The sequence below is a fragment of the Schistocerca nitens genome, chromosome 3 (assembly GCF_023898315.1).
Source record: "Schistocerca nitens isolate TAMUIC-IGC-003100 chromosome 3, iqSchNite1.1, whole genome shotgun sequence".
In the NCBI taxonomy this organism is placed as follows: Eukaryota; Metazoa; Arthropoda; class Insecta; order Orthoptera; family Acrididae; genus Schistocerca; species Schistocerca nitens.
The window spans coordinates 618,062,467-618,082,699 of NC_064616.1; the positions used below are offsets into that span (position 1 = coordinate 618,062,467).

Genomic DNA, 20,233 nt, shown 5'->3' on the forward strand with positions numbered 1-20,233 from the left:
TTGACAGTTTGTATGATTATATTGTGAAATAAGCACAGGCCAGGGAAATTGAGGTTTGTTGCTTTAATTTTGGACACCAATGTAGTAAGTCAGAATGATCATTCTAAAGTCTCCTCCTTCAAAGTTTTGCTGTTAATGATCTCTCACTGCAATTCTGAATGGACATTGTACATAGTAATGGAAATTTGTTTTTTGTGGTAGTTAGTAAGTGAATCTAATTTGCTCAAAAGTTTCATCAATGATGAGCATGTTCTTTAGGTCTCTCTCTCTCTCTCTCTCTCTCTCTCTCTCTCTCTCTCTCTCTCTCTCTCCCCCCCTCCCCCCTCCCCACCCCCACCCCACCCCTGTCATGTTATTTACCATGAGAAAATCTAGGATAGTGGCTCTATGAAGGCAAGGACCTCCCCCAAAGCACATCACCAGCTGCAAAAGCAGGGCTGGATGCCTGTAGCCACACGGTACACATCGAAGAAACCATTGATACTGCTGACCACTGGAGTCTGTCCCGTTGTCAATGACACTGCATCACATTAGTAACAGAAGGATGGGCTTCTTCCACAGCCAACTGGCTTCATCAAGCAAATATTTCGTTTTATCTTTACACACTCACACTATTTCCCAAGTTCAGTTGATTGTAGTAGAGCAACACACACTGCAGAGGACTGCTTGCTAAAGATTTTTTTTCATATACTATTTCATAATCAAAGGCACTGGACTTTATTTGAGTTGCTGATGGGCGTTTGTGTTAATAGTTCCCTGTTACATAGATTTAATTGCTTTTTTTTATTGGATCTTATAATGAGATGATTAAGGATAAACAGTAATTTAATTGCATTCTAAGTTGAATTCCATACTAGTGCAGAATGTGAATGTAGTTGGTTTTAGTTTACCTGAGGTTTGTGTAATGATGGTGAAAAAAATTCCAGCATTTTGTCTTTTGACGATTGAGTTAAGATAGATAGTTCAGTTTTACTTACCTTGAAAACATAGTTATGCAATTCACTTTTCTTTTGGTCACAGGTATGTGCCAGCAATCCTGATTAAGATTGAAATCTCTATGACACAGAACTATAGCATGCTGCTAAAGGAAAGTGGCACAGCTCATTGATGAAATGGCACAGCTCATTGATTAAATGTGCCATTATGTGCCATTGCTTCCGCTTTATCAATGGGCTGCACCATTTTGTTTTGGCTTCTCATGTGGCGTACTGTGGTGCAAAGATTCTGATGTTTACCATAACTGCAGGCATGTACCTTAAAAAGAATTCTGACAATCTTTTCTGGAAAATTGCATCCCCATATTGTATGGGTGCTTCAGAGCAGTCACTTTTGTATAACTTGTGCGCAATTTTATTGATATTTTCTGACCAGCAAATGTAAATAGCATTAATGTTTTTGTTGTAGATTTTCCTGGGAGATATTCATTATTTCAAATAATTTTATTCATAATGGTTGCCAAATGTCAGGTTCTTATAAATGGGATATCTGGATGAAGTCAGTTATAATATGAAGAGAGAAAAAGATTGGGCATGTTAATGTCTCAAGACCACAAAAGAAAGGTTTCACATGCATGAACTCTAAAATGATAAACTTACAAGATTGCCAAATGCTGTTTTGTTAGTTGAGCATGTCTAAACAAATGTGTCTCCTATGTCTTTAGACATACCCTGCTGAATTTGAGAGTTGCTTGTAAAGAAAGATGCATAAAAAGGGATAGAATGCCAAAGTTCAGTGGGAGAGTTGGTGACATAAACTGTAAGATTAACAGGTTACAGGTTCTCCAATTTACTTGCAGAAAGTCACAACAGTATCTCCAGATAAGACTTTTCCAGTATTGCCAATAAGAAGGTTAAGAACAACTCCATCTTTATTTATCCTTGGCAGTTCACAGCATTTTGGAGCCGTAGCTTTAAACCATTAATAGTTCCATTGGGATCAGACTTTCTTCAGAGTATACCAATGGGGTAATTAATGAACAGTGACAACTTGCTACAATGTGTGAACCGGTGTGTAGCAGTTTATCATTTACAACTTGCAGGAACTGAGTTGTCCAGTAACAGCAGAGGAAGCTCGTGGCCAAAACATCTTGTTTAAATTGAGTAACACAAATTAGATAGTTGTGTATTATCAGATAGTTACTGCAGGCAACAACACAAAGGTGATTGGATGGCAATATTTGTTTATGAATGTCTTACGTTAAGAAGGAACAACTGAAATGACTGGGATTGCGGTCCACATAAACACTCAAGTGGGTTAGTTAAACATAAAGTTATTGGAATGTACTGCCCACCAGATACTGATGTATCTATCTTGATAGACTTAATAGGGCAATTATGGAAATAGACCTTGGTGATCTTGGTATAGTTGGAGACCTAAATATTGGTACAAACTCCTGTAGTATAGCCTACATGAAACTAACATATATTAAATACATATAATCTCATAAGTGTAGTGAGCTCTGCCACTAGAGTAACAGTCAAGTTCCAATAATTTTATTTATGAAGATGATATCTGTTCCCGAAAGAACAGATACCATTAATGTCCGTGCAGCTTCTCTAGAATGAAATGATAATTAAATTGAAACTCTTAGCTGCCAACAGGTGTTGTTGATATGCATCAATGGGGACAGCTGAAAATGTGTGTCCTGGCCGGGACTCGAACCCGACTTCTTCTGCTCGAGTCCCAGTGGGGGTGCACATTTTCAGCTGTCCCCATTGATGTATATCAACAACACCTGTCGGCAGCCAAGGGTTTTGATTTAATTATAGTTTCATTCTAGAGAAGCTGCATGGTCATCAATGGTATCTGTTCTTTCGGCAACAGATACCATCTTCATATAGTTAAAGGCTACCCGGCCATTGACCTTCTTCCGTGCGAATGCGTGCGCTTTGCCCCAACTGTTACAGGACTCATCAGCTTAGTCTGGTGCGAGTAATGAGTGAGTGGGCAAATATCTGTTAGGAACACTACAAATGTAGGCTGTGGACAGTTGGGAATGTGGGTCTCACGGGAAGCGTACAAGGGGTAAGTCCGTGCAGTCACACTATACTCTGTGCCCTCGGTGGCTCAGATGGATAGAGCGTCTGCCATGTAAGCAGGAGATACCGGGTTCGAGTTCCGGTTGGGGCACACATTTATGCTGTCCCCATTGATGTATTTCAACAACACCTGTCGGCAGCTAAGGGTTTAGATTTAATTATCATTCCAATAAAATATATTGTGCAATAGTCAATAGAATTGTAAAATTTTGTATTGTGGACATCCACAGCTGTAGAATTCTATTGTGATTAAAAAGACTGCTTCAGCTGTATGTTAGAGATTTTATTTATGATACAACTAGTTCCACAGTGTTATAGCCACATCTTCAGGGATATGTACGTATTTCGTGACTTAGTTAAAGCATTCTCTGTCAGTTATAAAAATGTTCAACCATCAAGAGGTTGGTAGTCAAAGTTAAAATATGGCAGAATGGAGGGATCATCATCCCAATGCAGGAAATCAGAGGCATAACATTTGTCATATGAGGCACATTGTGACCACCAAGACTGGAACTCACAATAATAATGTATTGGGACGATGTTTCCTGCATTCTGCCATATTTTAACTTGGAATACCGGCAGCCTGATGGTTGAACATTTTTATGACATTTGACAGAAATGTTGGGTCATCTGGTTATCACTTGAACTAAGTCACGAAATAAATATGTATCCCTAAAGATGTGACTCTAACATCATGAAACTAATTGGATCATAAATAAATGTTTATCACAGAGCAGTCTTCTTCATCATGATAGAAACGTAAAAGGCCATGTTAACTGCTGAAGTATTCATTTTCATGACTAGGATCACTGTTGTCAGTTGTTTGAATAATTAAGCCTTGCTACAGGAAAAGTAGCTAAAATAATTGAGAAGAAATTGTTTCTGAGTAGCACTACCATCAGCACCTTCAAAATTAAGCTAGCAGAGAAGTAGTGGGATACCATTTACCAAATAAAGGGCCATAAAGCAAATGGGATGAATTTTATAGAACTGTGTTGAGGCATTTTGACTACTGATACCCTTTCAAAGAAATATCTGGAGTACTAACAAACAAAATAATACTAGACTGTAACTTCCACTATGTTAATTAAATTAAGGCAAAATATATATGATCTTGACCTTCTAAATAAAGAAACAATGCTACATGTATTTAAGGAGAAGAACTTTCAAACAGAACAAAAAATCTGGAAAGTACATAGATCTTTTGCATGAAGTAATGACGCAATATGCTGAATTATGGCATGGATTTATGAAAGACCTAAGTGTGGCCGCTGCTGGTACCAGTTTCTACTATGAAGTATACAGTAATACAGAGCAAGCTATGCACACAGCTGGAATGTTTAGAGACTTGAGCAAAGCTTTTTTTTTTTAAAAAAAAAAACTGTGGGTATACAGTATCAATGAACCTTCTAGCCATCCATGTATCTGATAAATTAAAAGCAGTGTACTAAACTTACATAGCAAATTGATATCAAGGCTTTAGCTTTCAAATGCACAGTTGAAACAGTGATACACTGGATCACTCCAGGCAAAGTTCTTGGTGCTTTCCTTTTACAGCATACAGTAATTATATTTTACACCCCTTTAACTTGCACATTATGCTGACGAGACCTAAGGCTGTGAGGAATTGGAATTTTAAGCACCTAATGCGGTATAGGTGATTGGGGGAGGCATAGGGATGGACTTGGATGTTGTGGAGGTTGGGTGGGTGGTGGAACACCACTTTGGGAGGGGATGGAAGTATCTTGGGTAGGATGTCCCTCTTTTCAGGGTATAGTGATAGACAATCAAAGCCCTGAAGGAGGACATGATTCATTCATTCCAATCCTGGGTGGTATTGGATGAGAAGGGGGGCACGTCTTTGTGGTTGGTTCTTAGGATGGATGTGAGGATCAGGTGTCTGTGGGGATATGGCACGGGAGATGTGTTTGTGGTTTTTTTTTTTTTTTTTTTTTTTTTTTTTTTTTTTTTTTTTTTTGGGGTGTATTACGTGTCTGTGAAGGTCTTTTTTTATTTATTTATTTTATTATTATTATTTTTTTTATTAGCCTTTCAGCGTACTGGGCGAGTGAGTTCTCATCTTTGCGGGTGCATCTGCCACAGGTGGGCAGGCTGTGTGGTAGGAATATTTTGGCACAGAAGAAGTGGCAGCTGTCAAAGTGCAGGTACTGTTGGTGGCTGGTGGGTTTGATGTGGACTGAGGTGTGGATGGAGCCATCTGAGAGGAGGAGATCGACATCTAGGAAGGTGGCACGATGAGTGGAAGAGGACCAAGTGAAGCGTACATTATTCAATTCTCCCTCCAATCAATCACCAGCAACCTTTACTCGCCACTTGCGATGCCAACTTCCTTCCCTAGTGTCATCTCCCCCCCCCCCCCCACACCACCTTCCCCCACCAAACGCAATGGACCCCCGTCCATTTATCTGCATCAGTTCAAAAAAGTTTCCATATCCCTAACCAAAAGCCTGTGGCATATCCTGTTCCTTAAATTCTGCCTAAGCCATAGAATCTCCCCCCCTCCCTCCCCCTCCCCAGTTGTCTAACCATAAATACCCGACCTTCACCTTTTCAGTTTCCACCAGTCACTCTCCCTAACAAACTCTGCTCTACAAAAACATAACTGTATGGCACATGCATCCCTAAACCATCTCCAATCCCTCCACAAAATACTGCTAGTGCAGTCCTCGCTACCTACACATCATTACCCAAATTGAAATTCTGATAGTCCAACACCTAGAAGAACATTCCAAACACCACCTCCACAAGGTATTCAGCCTGCTGAAATGCTACTGCCACCTTGGAGCACCACTATCCAACCCCAATCCTAGTCCCAGTGTTCGTCCTTGTCAATCTCTCAAAGCACCCAGACCTTGCCTAGCTGACCTTTTCAACCTACCATATCCTCGAAAACCTCCTACCAGCACTCTATGGAATCTAGAACCGAAATAGTCCCAAAACACTGTTGTTAACCTCTCCAACAAAATCCTCAACCTCTGAGAAATTTCAGTCCTATCCAAAGGCTTCAGATTCATCCCTACTCCCAGGTTTATCCATGATGGACTTGTGAAAGACCTACTCTCCTTCACATGCTCTCTATAGTGGAAACACTTGTTTGCCACCAGCCCCTCCAACCAAAGCTAGTCCAATCCAAACATCGATACCTGCATGTCCCAATTTGTACCCCCGTCCTACCATGGGCCTCCCACACTCCCACCTAACCATCCCCTGGTCACCTTCAAGAAATTTCTAAATTCCAACCTGGCCTCACCATCCTTCCCCAGATCACTCCCTAAGAACTACCACCTTTCAACAGAAGAAAGGACTGCCCTACACAATCTAAAAATGGATCTTGACCTGATCATCCTCCCAGCAGATAAAGGTTCCACCACTGTTGTGATGAACCAGAGTGACTGCTCGGCAAAGGGCCACTGCCAGTTGTCGACACCTCCACCTACAAACTCTGCCAAAATGACCCCATCCCAGAAGTCCAATATAACCTCCAATACATGCCGAAATCCTGAGACCCTTCTCAGCACCTCTCTCCAGAATCCATATCCTTACTCACTCCAACAACAGCCCGCACACTCACTTTCTACATGCTCCCCTATATCCACAAAGCTAACAATCCTTGGTGCCCCATTGTGGCTGGTTACAGTGCTCCCACTGAAAGAATCTTGGCCCTTGTTGACCAATATCTGCAACCAGTTGTCCAAAACTTAGCCTCCTTGAAGATACCAACCACTTCCTGCACCGGCTGTCCACCATCCCCACACCCTTACCTTACGGGTCCTTACTATTCACTGTACACATCTACATCTATGTGATGACCCTGCTATTCACAATAAAGTGCCTGACAGAAGGTTCAGTGAACCACCTTCAAGCTGTCTCTCTACCGTTGCACTCTCAAACATTGTGGGGGAAAAACGAACACTTAATTTTTTCTGTGCGAGCCCTGATTTCTCTTATTTCATCGTGATGATCATTTCTCCCTATGTAGGTGGGAGTCAACAGAATGTTTTCGCCATCGGAGGAGAAAACTGGTAATTGAAATTTCATGAGAAGATCCCATCACAACAGAAAACGCCTTTGTTTTAGTGATTAGCACTCCAATTCACGTATCATGTCTGTGGCACTATCTCCCCTGTTTCGCGATAATACAAAACAAGCTGCCCTTCCTTGAACATTTTCAGTGTCATCAGTCAGTGCCACCTGATGCGGATCCCACACCACACAGCAATACTCCAGAATAGAGCGGAGAAGCGTGGTGTAAGCAGTCTCTTTAGTAAACCTGTTGCACCTTCTAAGTGTTCTGCCAATGAATCACAGTCTTTAGTTTCCTTTACCCACAACATTATCTATGTGTTACCTATGTGATTGTTCGAATTTAGGTTATTTGTTATTGTAATCCCTAAGTATTTAGTTGAATTTACAGCCTTCAGATTTGTGTGACTTATCGCGTAATCGAAATTTAGTGGATTTCTTTTAGTACTCATGTGTCATGTGAATAACTTCACACTTTTCTTTATTCAGGGTCAATTGTCATTTTTCGCATCACACAGATATCTTATCTAAATCATTTTGCAATTCATTTCGGTTATCTGATGACTTTACAAGAGGATAAATGACAGCATCATCTGCAACCAATCTAAGACAGCTACTCAGATTGTCTCCTATGTCATTAATATAAATCAGGAACAATAGAGGGCCTATAACACTTCCTTGGGAATGACAGATATTACTTCTGTTTTACTTCATGACTTTCTGTTTATTTTACTATGAACTGTGACCTTCCTAATAAGTTTCCTTTAATTTACGTCTTTTGTTAACAAAAAGACGTAAATTAAAGGAAACTTATTACATATAAGGGTCACTGTTTTTTCGCGACGATGTCACAGCTTGTGTGACCTTTCTGACAGGAAATCATGAATCCAGTCGCATAACTGAGGTGATATTCCATAGGCATGCAGTTCGGTTGGAATATTTTTGTGAGGAAAAGTGTCGAAAACGTTCTGGAAATCTAAAAATATGAAATCAATTTGACATTCCTGTCGGTAGCACTCATTACTTCATGAGTATAAATAGCTAGTTGTGTTTAACAAGAACGATATTGTCTGAATTCATGCTGACTGTGTCAATATAAATTCAGTTCTTTGAGGTAATTCGTAATGTTCGAATACAGTATATGTTCCAAAACCCTAGTGTAAATCGACGTTAGTGATATGGGCCTATAATTCAGCAGATTAGTCCTATTTCCATTTTTGGGTATTGATGTGACTTGAGCAATTCTCCAGTCTTTAGGTATGGATCTTTCTATGAGTGAGCAGTTGTATATAGTTCCTAAATATGAACTATCGTACCAGCATAGGAACCTGACTGGTATACAATCTGTACCAGAGGCCTTGGCTTTATTAAGTGATTTAAGGTGCTTTGTTACACGGAGGATATCTACTTCTATGTTTCTCATCTCGGCAGTTGTTCTTGATTGGAATTCAGGAATATTTACTTCAGCTTGTCTGGGGAAGGAGTTTTGGAAAACCGTGTTTAATAACACTGTTTTAATGGTACTGTCATCAGTGACTTCACCATTGTTATCGGCAGTGAAAGTATTGGTTGCGTCTCGCCACTGGTGTGCTTTATGTATGACCAGAATCTCTGGGTTTTCTGCCAGATTCTGAGACAGTGTTTCATTGCAGAAGTTATTAAGAGCATCTCACATTGAAGCACGCACTGTATTTCGAACTTCTGCAAAACTTTGCCAATCTTGGGGATTTTGCGTTCTTTTAAATTTGGCATGCTTTTTTCATTGTGTCTGCAACAGCTATCTGACCCGTTTTGTGTAACATGGCGGATTAGTAGCACCACTTATTAATTTATGTGGTATTTATCTCTCAATGGTCATCAATATTATCTCTTTGAAATCATTCCACATCTTTTATATGCTTACATGATCAGTTCGGAAGGAGTGAAAACCGTCTCATAAAAAGGCATTAAAAGCATTTTAATCAGCTTTTTTAAATATATGTACTTTGCGTTTCTTTTTGGTGGTTGTAGGTGTTGTTGTGTTCGGCGTTCGGCGTAGCAGCAACTGCTTTGTGGTCGCTGGTCCCTGTATTTGTCACAGTACTCCTTATTTGTCCAGGATTATTTGATGCTAAGAGGTCAAGTATGCTTTTGCAACCATTTGCGCTCAGAGTGAGCTCATGAACTAATTGTTCAAGATAATTTTCTGAAAAAGCATTCAGTACAATTTCGGATGACATTTTATGTCTGCCGCCGGCTTTAAATGTGTAATTTTTCCACCATATCGAGGGTAGATTGAAGTCACTATAGACTATAATCGTATGAGTGGGACTGAGCGAGGTGGCGCAGTGGTTAGCACACTGGACTCGCATTCGGGAGGACGACGGTTCAATCCCGTCTCCGGCCATCCTGATTTAGGTTTTCCGTGATTTCCCTAAATCGCTTCAGGCAAATGCCGGGATGGTTCCTTTGAAAGGGCACGGCCGATTTCCTTCCCCATCCTTCCCTCACCCGAGCTTGAGCTCAGTCTGTAATGACCTCGTTGTCGACGGGACGTTAAACACTAATCTCCTCCTCCTCCTGTATGAGTGGGGTACCTATTTGAAATAAGACTCAAGTTTTCTTTGAAGTGTTCAGCAACTATATCTTCTGAGTTGGGGGGGGGGGGGTGTTGGTAAAACGATCCAGTTAATAGTTTAGTCAAGTGTAACCTCTGCCCATACTATTTTGCAGGAACTGTCTACTTCAATTTCACTACAAGGTAAACTACTTTTGACAGCAATAAATACTCCACCACCAACTGTATTTAATCAATCCTCTCTGAACGCTGTTAGATCATTTGAAAAAATTTCGGCTGAACTTATTTCTGGCTTTAGCCAGCTTTCTGTACCTGTAACTATTTGAACTTCAGTGCTTTCTATTATGGCTTGGTGCTCTGGTTCTTTCCCAACACAGCTACGACAATTTCCAACTACAATACTAATAGTTTCTACAACTACCTTACTGTATTTTACCTAACCCCTTTTAGACAAACACCCTTTCTGTGGTTTCTTGACACCCTCTGACCAAAAAAAACCACCCAGTCCCTTGCACACAGCCCCTGCTACCCATGTAGCCACTTCCTGTGTGTAGTGGACTCCTGACCTAAGTACAACCTGGAAACCCACCACCCGATGGCGCAAGTCAAAGAATCTGCAGCCTACATGGTCACAGAACTGCCTGAGCCTCTGATTCAGACCCTCCAGTTGGCTCTGCTTCAAAGGACCACAGTCGGTTCTGTTGACGATGTTGCAGATGGTGAGCTCTGCCTTTATCTCGCAAGCAAAACTGGCAGTCCTTACCATTTCCGCTAGCCGCCCAAAACCAGAGAGAATCTCTACCGATCCGAAGTGACACGCGTCATTGGTACTGGCTTGGGGCACCACCTGAAGTTGGCTGCACCCTGTACTCTTCATGGCATCTGGAAATGCCCTTTTCACATCCAGAATGACTCCCCCTGTCCCCCATCCCCCCGGTATGCACATGGAGTGCACACTGGCTTTCTTCCCCTCCTTGGCCATGTCCATAAGAGGCCCCATTACGCGCCTAATGTTGGAGCTCCCAATTACCAGCAAACCCACCCTCTATGAATGCCCAGACCTTGCGGGCCGAGAAGCTTCCTCTGGAATGGGGTGGACGGCTGCATCCAGCTTAAAGATTTCGTCAGCCACAGATAATGCCCGAAACCTGTTCGTCAAACTAACTGGGGAGGCCCTACGATCGGCCCCTTGGAATGTCTTTCGCTGCCTGCCAGACTTTGGAGTGATCTCCCACTCAACCATGGGTGAGGGGTCAACCTCAGTGCAGGCAGTACCCAGGGCAGCCATAGCACTGGACCGATCGGGGGCACACGGGGCGTGCTCGACGTCCCTCACAGGCCTGCATCCAACCTCACCATAGTGATGCCCCTCGGCAGCAGCCTCAAGCTGTGTGACGGAAGCCAATACAGCCTGGAGCTGGGGTCACCAACTCAACTCACATGTGTACACAGCAATCACAGTTCCTATCCATTACTGAAGTTGCTCCTGTTTGAAGCTCGTAAAAATATATAACAAACGAATGGTGTACTCGGCATATTAGCAGCAGGAACAAGACGTGCTCTCTCACTGACTGACTGACACTGTAGATGCAACCTCCTTATACAGCAATATCCCTCATGCCCATGGCCTTGTGACAATTGAACACTACCTTCCCCAGTGCCCTGCAGATTCCAAACCAACCACTTCATTCATCGTACATCTAACCAACTACATCCTAAGTCGTAACTGCTTCACCTTTTAAGGGAAGATATACAAACAGATTCGTGGCACACCCATGGGCACCAACATGGCACCCTGCTATGCCAGTCTCTTCATGGTCCACCAGTAGAGGGAACATTCCTACCTTCCCAGAACCCCAAACCCCTGATCTAGTTCAGGTTTATTGATGACATCTTTATACTCTGGACCCAAGACCAGGACACCTTTATCCTTATTCATCCACAATCTCAACACCTTCTCTGTCATCCACTTCACCTGGCCCTCCTCCATCCATTGTGCCACCTTCCTAGATGTTGATCTCCTCCTCTCAGATGGCTCCATCCACACCTCAGTCCACATCAAACCCACCAGTCATCAACAGTCCCTGCACTTTGACAGCTGCTTTCGCTTCTGCACCAAAATATTCCTGCCATACAGCCCGCCTACCTGCGGCAGACGCATCTGCATTGATGAGAACTCCCTCACCCAGTATGCTGAAAGCCTCAAAAAGGCCTTCGCAGGCAGGCAATACACCCCCGCCCCCAGACCTAATACAGAAACATATCTCCCATGCCATGTCCTCACAAACACCTGATCCTCACATCCATCACAAGAACCAACCACAAAGAAGTGTCACCCTTGTCACCCAATACCATCAGGGAGTTGAATGACTGAACCTTGCCCTTTGTTGGTGCTTTAATTATCTATCATCATGCCCTGAAATGAAGGACATCCTACCCAACATACTACCATCCCCTCCCAAAGTGGTGTTCCGCTGCCCACCCAACCTCCACAACATCCTAGTCCATCCTAATTCCATTCCCACCCCCAATCCCCTGCCACATGGGTCATACCCTTGTGGAAAGCACAGATGCAAGATGTGCCCTATCCACCCAGCACTCTGTACTCCAGTCCCATCCCAGGCTTATCCTACCCCATCAGAGGTTGGGCCATCTGTGAATGCAGCCGTGTTATATACCAACTATGCGGCAGCCAGTGCACAGTGTTTCACATTGGTATGAAGCCAACCAGCTATCAAACAGAATGAATGGCCACCACCAAACTGTTGCCAAAAACAAGGTGGACCACCCAGTTGCACAACATGCAGCAGAGTACAACATGCAAGATTTCAATGGCTGCTTCACAACATGTGCCATCTGGATCCTTCCCACCTCCAGCTTTTCTGAGCTGTGTTGATGGGAGCTATCCTTACAGCAGTCTTCACTTCCGTAATCTTCCTGGCCTAAATCTAAGGTAATTTTCTGTCCCCCACCCCCTGTCCAAGTACTCATGCCCAATACTTATCAGGTAGTTGTGCTGTCATCTCATGCCCTATTCTTTGAAATCACATGCCCAGTTGTCTGCCACCCCTACTCCTAGCTAGCCCACAGTTGGCCCCTCTCTCTCACCTGCTGCTAGGGGCTTTTGCCCCACTTCCTCCTTGCCTTTCGCCTCTCTCCATCCCTCACCTCACCCCACCCTGCACCCCCACCTCACCCCAGTACACTCACCGTAGACCAGGGGTAGGCAACCACAAAGCCTTCACAATCTAGGCCATAGGTGAGAAAAGAGTTGGCAGTCAACTGAGCTCAATGTAGGGAGGCGCACGCTCGCGCGTGTGTAATATTTTATACAAATTTCAACTTGTTTCTGCTGCAAGCATGAGAAAGGAGTTTCATTCTGAAAGCAAAGCAAAGCTATGTACGACACAGCGCTTCTGCATTTCGGCAAGTTGTCTCCTTTATCCCTAAATAGTTGGTTATTCTCTGCTAGAACTTCCCATTCATGATTTCTCAATGTAGAGATACAAATAACCAGTGGTGAAGCTCTTCAGAGGTGTTTGAGGTTTAGCTTACCCAAAAATTCAAAGAAAGCATACAATGAGAGTTAGAATAAAACAATGTATTGAACACAGTGTACATTTGTGTTAATACAGTTTAGATCTATTAATTGTAATTAACTAGTGCGTGACCTTTAAGTTATGACTCCTTTTGAATTAAATTTGGTGTAGTAACCACAGGTGACAAAGACTGGGATGCAGGGTCATTCAGCGGTGCTTCTGACTTGCTTAGCATTCTTAATAAAACTCAAGTCCTTTTCCTACTTTGTCTTTAAAAAGAAATATTTTTCTTTCTGTATGCTCTTCAACACAAAATTGCATGTGATACTAATACATAGAACACTGAAATCAAGAAGACTATCAGTTTGTTAAAGGATATGAAATCGGAAAGAACTGTGACCTCGTGTATTGAAAGCTGTAACGAGAAATTTCACTGTTAAATAAGTGTTGTTGAGTGTGCCTTCCAGTCTCTTTAAGACATTATGAGGTCGTAGATGACATGATAGTGCAAATTGAAATATATTTTGGAGGTCTCTAGAATATTCAGTTTATAGAGTTGCTTGATGAGAAGCAGTTTGGAAATTTTAAATCAATTTTCCCAACTGTGAAACTGAAGGGCCTTGTCACAACTTACCCATTTTTCAACAAAGAACAACTAGAAAACGAGTTGGGGAACATTTATAGTGACAAACAAAAATATTTGCCAACTGCTGACCATTAAATTCATTAATGTGCCGCCTTCTTTCAGCTTTTATGGTCCTTCACTTTACATTAACCTTGAACAGAAAAGATTGTCTTCCCTGTTGTCTATCTCAAATAACATTTCACTCATATTGACTTGTGTAATTGCAGCATCTGACTTACAAATCTGAGAAAATAGTGAGTATATGGTGTTTTGGTTCATTGTTTTCATCACAACGTTACATTTACAAAAATGTTTATTTGTGGGTTACTGCCATTAAAAAAAAAATTACATGAATAACTGAATGAATTTCAGTTTCTTAGGTTTTTGAGATTGTGGTTAATTTTCCTTAAAATGCGGAGAGTTCTTTTTGTAGAACAACCGCAACTGTATATGTCCTTTTTCACAAAATGAATAGAATGCAACAGTTGTTGAACTGATAATATTTTATTGTTTACAGTGGGTTTCAAAATGATAAAATTCCATCTTCTGGATGCAGTGGACCTATGGAAACAATATGTTACAAGAAGCTCTAATTCAAAAATTAAAATGTAACAGGAAAATAAGTGGACATTACTCACCTAAAGTGTAGATGAACTAAGGTTATGTTCTGCCCTATGTCATCTGTTGAATAAAAGCTTAGTGTCCCACCCTATAAAACAGGGAACCTACGAAGTCACCAAAATGAAAAAAATCCAGTAGAAAACCTCTTATCAACAGAAACACGAAACACCCAGAAATCATAGAGGAAGCAGAACACATTGACATATTGTTTACTTTGTTATAGGGGTATTCTGGAAGATAGTTTTCTATCATTCTGAAACCGGTTGAAAGAAATAAAATGTTTTTGCTTCAACAATTGTTGAAGTTTTTTCATTTTGTTAAAGACGTAATTTGGGTATTTAATTCAGTAAAATAAGAAATAATTTACTGCTTGTATGCAGTTTTCATGGAATTCTGAAAGTAATATGTTTGTTTTGTTGCCGATATTTTCTCCAGGTTTTCAGCGACAGTAATGCCTCCCTTGATTCATCAGCTGGACTGAATCCTATTACACACTCAACACCTGTCCTGCGAAAAGATTTACTCAGAACATCTGCTCTGTGTAGTGAAGCAAAAATTTCACCCCTCTTGCCAGTAGTTCCTGTGTTAGGCAACTCTGCTGTTACTGTAACCCAGAAACTGAGGCCTGTAAGGGCTCCATTACAGCAAGAACAGAAGAAAGGACCTTTAAAAGCTATTGTACCCGTTGTCAGCATGACAAGAACTACTAAAAAGGGAGGTAAGGTGGCGGTAGTTATCTGTAATTTGTAGTGTTGCATAATACTTTGTTGGTGCAATTTTGTAGTAGTAGTAGAACAAGCACATCTACACACATCGAACATAGTTTTGCATCCCCCTGTTCCCAGAACTCATGAAGATGGACTTTGACTGTGGATATTACATCACAGACAGTGTCACTTTGACTGGTCAGGTATGTCACTAAACCCGCCCAAAGATGTAAACAGCCATGCATGAGCAGCACATATTAGACCAGGGCTTAACAACTGGCCGGTTTTGAGCGCGAGTACTTGCGTCTGCTCAGGCACGTGCTCGCGAGCAGGTGCAAGGTCGCCGAGTAGGAAGGGAGGGGAAATGTGCGCGCACGTTTGAATAGGGCCGCAGCGTGCCTATTGAATTCGCGCCGACTGTGTAACGTTTAAAGTACTACGATCAGCTCAAACAGTCACTTCGCTGGTTAAGAATCATGTCAAGTCGCCGTTGTTTAACCCCAACCATGCTTTCGCAGTTCAACCCCCATTGTGAGGAATAGTATTTTTTTACAGAAAAAGATCGTGTTGCAAAATGTTTAGTATGTCACAAAACGCTGAATTCTTTTAGGAAATTTAATTTGCAGCGACATTATATGTCGTACCACGTGAAAGACTACGGAAGTGGAAAATGTGATGGACCAGTTCGTGCACAGGAAGTTATTAAACTGAAAAGGAAGCTATCCGAAGAAGATCTGGATGACGAAGAAAAATCAACTGAGGCAGCTCTCAGAGTGAGTTACAAAATTGCTTTGCCTTTAGCAAAATCCCTGCGCCCATTCACTGATGACAATTTAATAAAAGAATGTTTGGTAGTTGCAGCGGAACATTTGTCCATCTCAAGTTGAGCAGTTTCGGATTGTGCCATTATCTAACATGACCATTATGCGTCGCATACAGGACATGGCAGACGACGTCCAGAGCCAGCTTGCAAATATCTGTAAAGATTTTATGGCGTATTCTCTAGCTCTGGACGAAAGTGTTGATATCACTGGAACAGCGCAGCTTGCCACATTTATTAGAGGTGTTAATAGAGATCTTCAGGTGAGGGACGAGCTCCTCGATGTAGTAGCTATGAAGAACATTACAACCGGAGGTGATATTTTAAGTAGTGTTGAAGAAAGTGTTGAAAATATAGGATTGTCATGGAATTCTTTAGTTTCAGTGTCTACAGACGGTTCACCAGCGATGACGGAAAAAATCAGGTTTCGTTGCGCTGTTGAAGGAGAAAATGCAAAAACTGTCTGTGCCGAATGAAATAAGGGGCGTTCACTGTGTGATCCACCAGGAAAACTTATGTGCAAAGAGTATCACTCTAAAAACTGAGATGAGTGTTGTTGTTCGTACAACCAATTATATAAGGAAGCATGGGCTACAACACAGGCTATTTAAAAGCTTCCTTGAGGATTTAGAAAGCCAGTATGGTAGCCTGCCTTATTACAGCGAGGTCCGCTGGCTTAGTCGTGGCGAATTATTAAGAAGATTTTTTTGCCTATTAGATGAGATAAATATTTTCATGGAAATAAATAACATGTGTGTTCCTGAATTGCAAGGGCCTTCATGGAAATGTGATCTCGCGTTCTTAACAGATTTAACTAGCCATCTGAATGCTTTGAACATTTCACTACAAGGTAAAGATCTGCTGATTACTCATTTCATAGATCGAATACGAGCTTTTAAAATGAAATTGACACTTTGGGTGAGTCAGCTGGAAACAGGAAATCTAGCTCATTTTCCTAAATTATCATCCATGCAAGATGTTCACAAAGACTGTGAACGTTATTCACATAGTTTAGTTGCCCTTAAGGAAGAATTAGATCAACGCTTTCAAGATCTGACAGCACTAGACATTGATTCTGATATGTTCTCTCCATATTCAGCGAATATTGAAGAGATTCATCCTGAGCTGCAACAAGAAATTATTGACCTGCAGTGTGACAGAGAATACAGAGACAAATTTCAGAACAAAAAAAAAAACATTTTGGAATTGTACAGACACTTCCCTCAGGATAAATTTCCTCGTTTGCACAAACTGGCGGCTACAATAATATCAATGTCTGGTTCCACGCATGTTTGTGAACAACTGTTCTCTGCAATGAAATGTAACAAGACGCGCCTAAGAAACCCATTGTCTGACCGAAATTTAAACTGCACGCTGCGCCTACAATGCACAAGAACAATTACTCCGAACATAGACGCAATTGTAAAGGGCAAAAAGTACAAGATAACTGAGAATCCCACACTTCAGTGACACCTTTCATTGTGTAACAGTTCACAAATTAATACGAATGTAGAGGCATACAGTAAGCTAATAAAATTGTGTGGCACGTGTACATTCTCCTTTATTTGTTTCATTTGTCGCAGTAATAATTCGTGAGTGATATCCCTGCAGGTGGCCGCGGGTTTACATTGACTGGCGGCAGCTGTTGTGTGCCCCCACGTGACTCTCCCCACTCCCTGCTCTGGTCCAGTAGTGGGGGTAGCGTGCTCCCGCTGCTCCGTGCTAGCGCCTTGCTGCTCACAGCTTGCTCCGCTAGCACGTATGTTGTGAAGCCCTGTATTAGACAGAGGGAGTCTGTCAGCTGATCAGTTCGTGATTCCACCCGGAAGGAGGTACACGACTTGTGTTGTCTGTAGTTCAACTATGCCTAGATGGTCCATACTGTGGTTCAATCGCGTCCGCATTGTTACTTTGTGCCAGGAAGGGCTCTCAACAAGGGAAGTGTCCAGGCATCTCAGAGTGAACCAAAGCGATGTTCTGACATGGAGGAGGTACAGAGAGACAGGAACTGTCAATGACATGCCACGCTCAGGCTGCCCAAGGGCTACTATTGCAGCAGTTAACCACTACCTATGGATTGGGGCTCGGAGGAACCCCGACAGCTATGCCACCATGTTGAATAATGATTTTCGTGCAGCCATGGGACATCACGTTAAGATTCAAACTGTGCGCAATAGGCTGCATGATGCGCAACTTCACTCCTGATGTCCAAGGCGAGGTCCATCTTCGCAACTACAACACCATGCAGCGCGGTACAGATGGGCTCGACAATATGCTGAATGGACTACTCAAGATTGGCATCATATAATCTTGACTGATGAGTGTCTCATATGCCTTCCACCAGACAATCATCGAAGACGTGTTTGGAGGCAACCTGGTCAGGCTAAATGCCTTAGACACACTGTCGAGCAAGGGCAGCAAGGTGGAGGTTCCCTGCTGTTTTGGGGTGGCATTATGTGGGGCTGACGTACGCCACTGGTGGTCATGGAAGCCGCCGTGACAGCTGTACGATATGTGAATGCCATCCTACGACCAATAGTGTAACCATATCGGCAGCATCTTGGCATCTTCGCACCCCCATAGTGCACATCTTGAGAATGACTTCCTTCAGGATAATGACATTGTTCAACTACAATGACCAGCATGTTCTCCAGACATGAACCCTATCGAACTTGCCTGGGATAGATTGAAAAGGGCTGTTTATGGATGATGTGACCCACCAACCACTCTGAGATATCTACGCCAAATTGCTGTTGGGGAGTGAGACAGTCTGGACCAACAGTGCCTTGTGGATAATATGCTACAATAAATACAGACACGCATCAACCCAAGAGGATGTGCTACTGGGTATTAGAGGTACCGGTGTGTACAGCAATCTGGACCATCACCTCTGAAGGTCTCGCTGCATGGTGATACAACATGCAGTGTGTCGTTTTCATGAGCAATAAAAAAAGAGCGGAAATGATGTTTCTGTTGCTCTCTATACCAATTTTCTGTACAGGTTCCAGAACTCTCTGAACCGAGGTGATGCAAAACTTTTTTGATGTGTGTATTTGATACTAACTGTAATGATAAGCATGCTGTTTTTATGGTCATGGATGTGTTAGCTGTGTAAATGTGTCCACTGACTTACTGCATTATCCACGTTATAGTCGTTAAGTGGATCATGAAATCTGGAAAAATCGGAAGTTTCAAAGTATGTAGTGTAATTTTGTATTAAACAAATTTTGTTTTGCGAAGTACACAAATAGTGTTTGTATTTATAACGATTATAAATAATACATAATATTTTATACAAATTTCAACTTCCTGCTAAAAAATTCACTTTCACAAATATTTTTTCATATTCCATTGTCATTGTTGAATACTGCACCCTCCCCTCCCATTTGAATTTAAAATTAATATTGGCACCAGAATAAAATTAAATATTTGAGGAATTAGTCCATAGCATTTGTAAATCTATTAAAAAAAAGCTATGTTTCAATTGCGACTGTGTATTTCATTCCGTGTTGTTCTAATTTCAGCGCCTACACAATTTTTAGGCATGTGAATGAACTCAAGTTCTTTTTTGAGGGAACTTCAGTGTTCTTGAAAATTGCATAAATGATAAAGTTAAAATAAATGGCCATAGACTGAACACATCTTCCAAAGAATGAAAGTAAATGCATAATTTAAGTTAATCAATATGATACCTCTTAGATGCTGTAACAGTTCAAATACGTATGTGGTCTGGAGACCCAGTGGAGTCAAAGGAATAATTACATTCCTGTTTGTGTTTGTATGTACTTGCTCTCTGATGCTCTACAAACACTGATGAGCCAAAACATTATGACCACTGCCCACCACAACGGTGGATGCGGCCTGGTGGCATTGTGGCTGTATGATGTGGTAATGAAAGTCTGTAAGCAGAGCAGGCTCGGACTGGGGATCATCCTAGTGAATATATGGGTTGCAAATGGGAAAATCCATTGAGGTAAGTGACTTTGGAAAAGGGCTGGTTATTATTGCACAGAGCCTGTGAATGAGTATCTCGAAAATGGCGAAGCTGGTCGAATGTCCACATGCTACTGTTATGAGCATCTGTGGAAAGGGGTAGGACAGTGATACTACCACTAGGGGTTGAATGGTTGAATGTCCATGACTCTTTACAGAATGTGGGGTTTGGAGGCTTGTCTGTTCTGTAAAGTAATATTGATGGCGATCTGTGGCATCTCTGCCAAAAGAGCACAATATTGGTGCACGCACAAGTGTTTCAGAGCACACTGTTCATCGCACATTGTTG

At 41.9% G+C, this 20,233-nt stretch overlaps 1 protein-coding gene across 1 annotated transcript in view; it reads left to right on the forward strand.

Annotated features, from left to right (window-relative positions):
• The window catches only part of LOC126249683 (uncharacterized), a 176,276-nt gene that overhangs the window by 84,432 nt on the left and 71,611 nt on the right, over positions 1-20,233 (forward strand). The window contains exon 8 of the mRNA XM_049951361.1: positions 14,860-15,142. Coding sequence (XP_049807318.1) covers positions 14,860-15,142 — 283 coding nt within the window. The remainder of the gene's footprint in view (positions 1-14,859; positions 15,143-20,233) is intronic.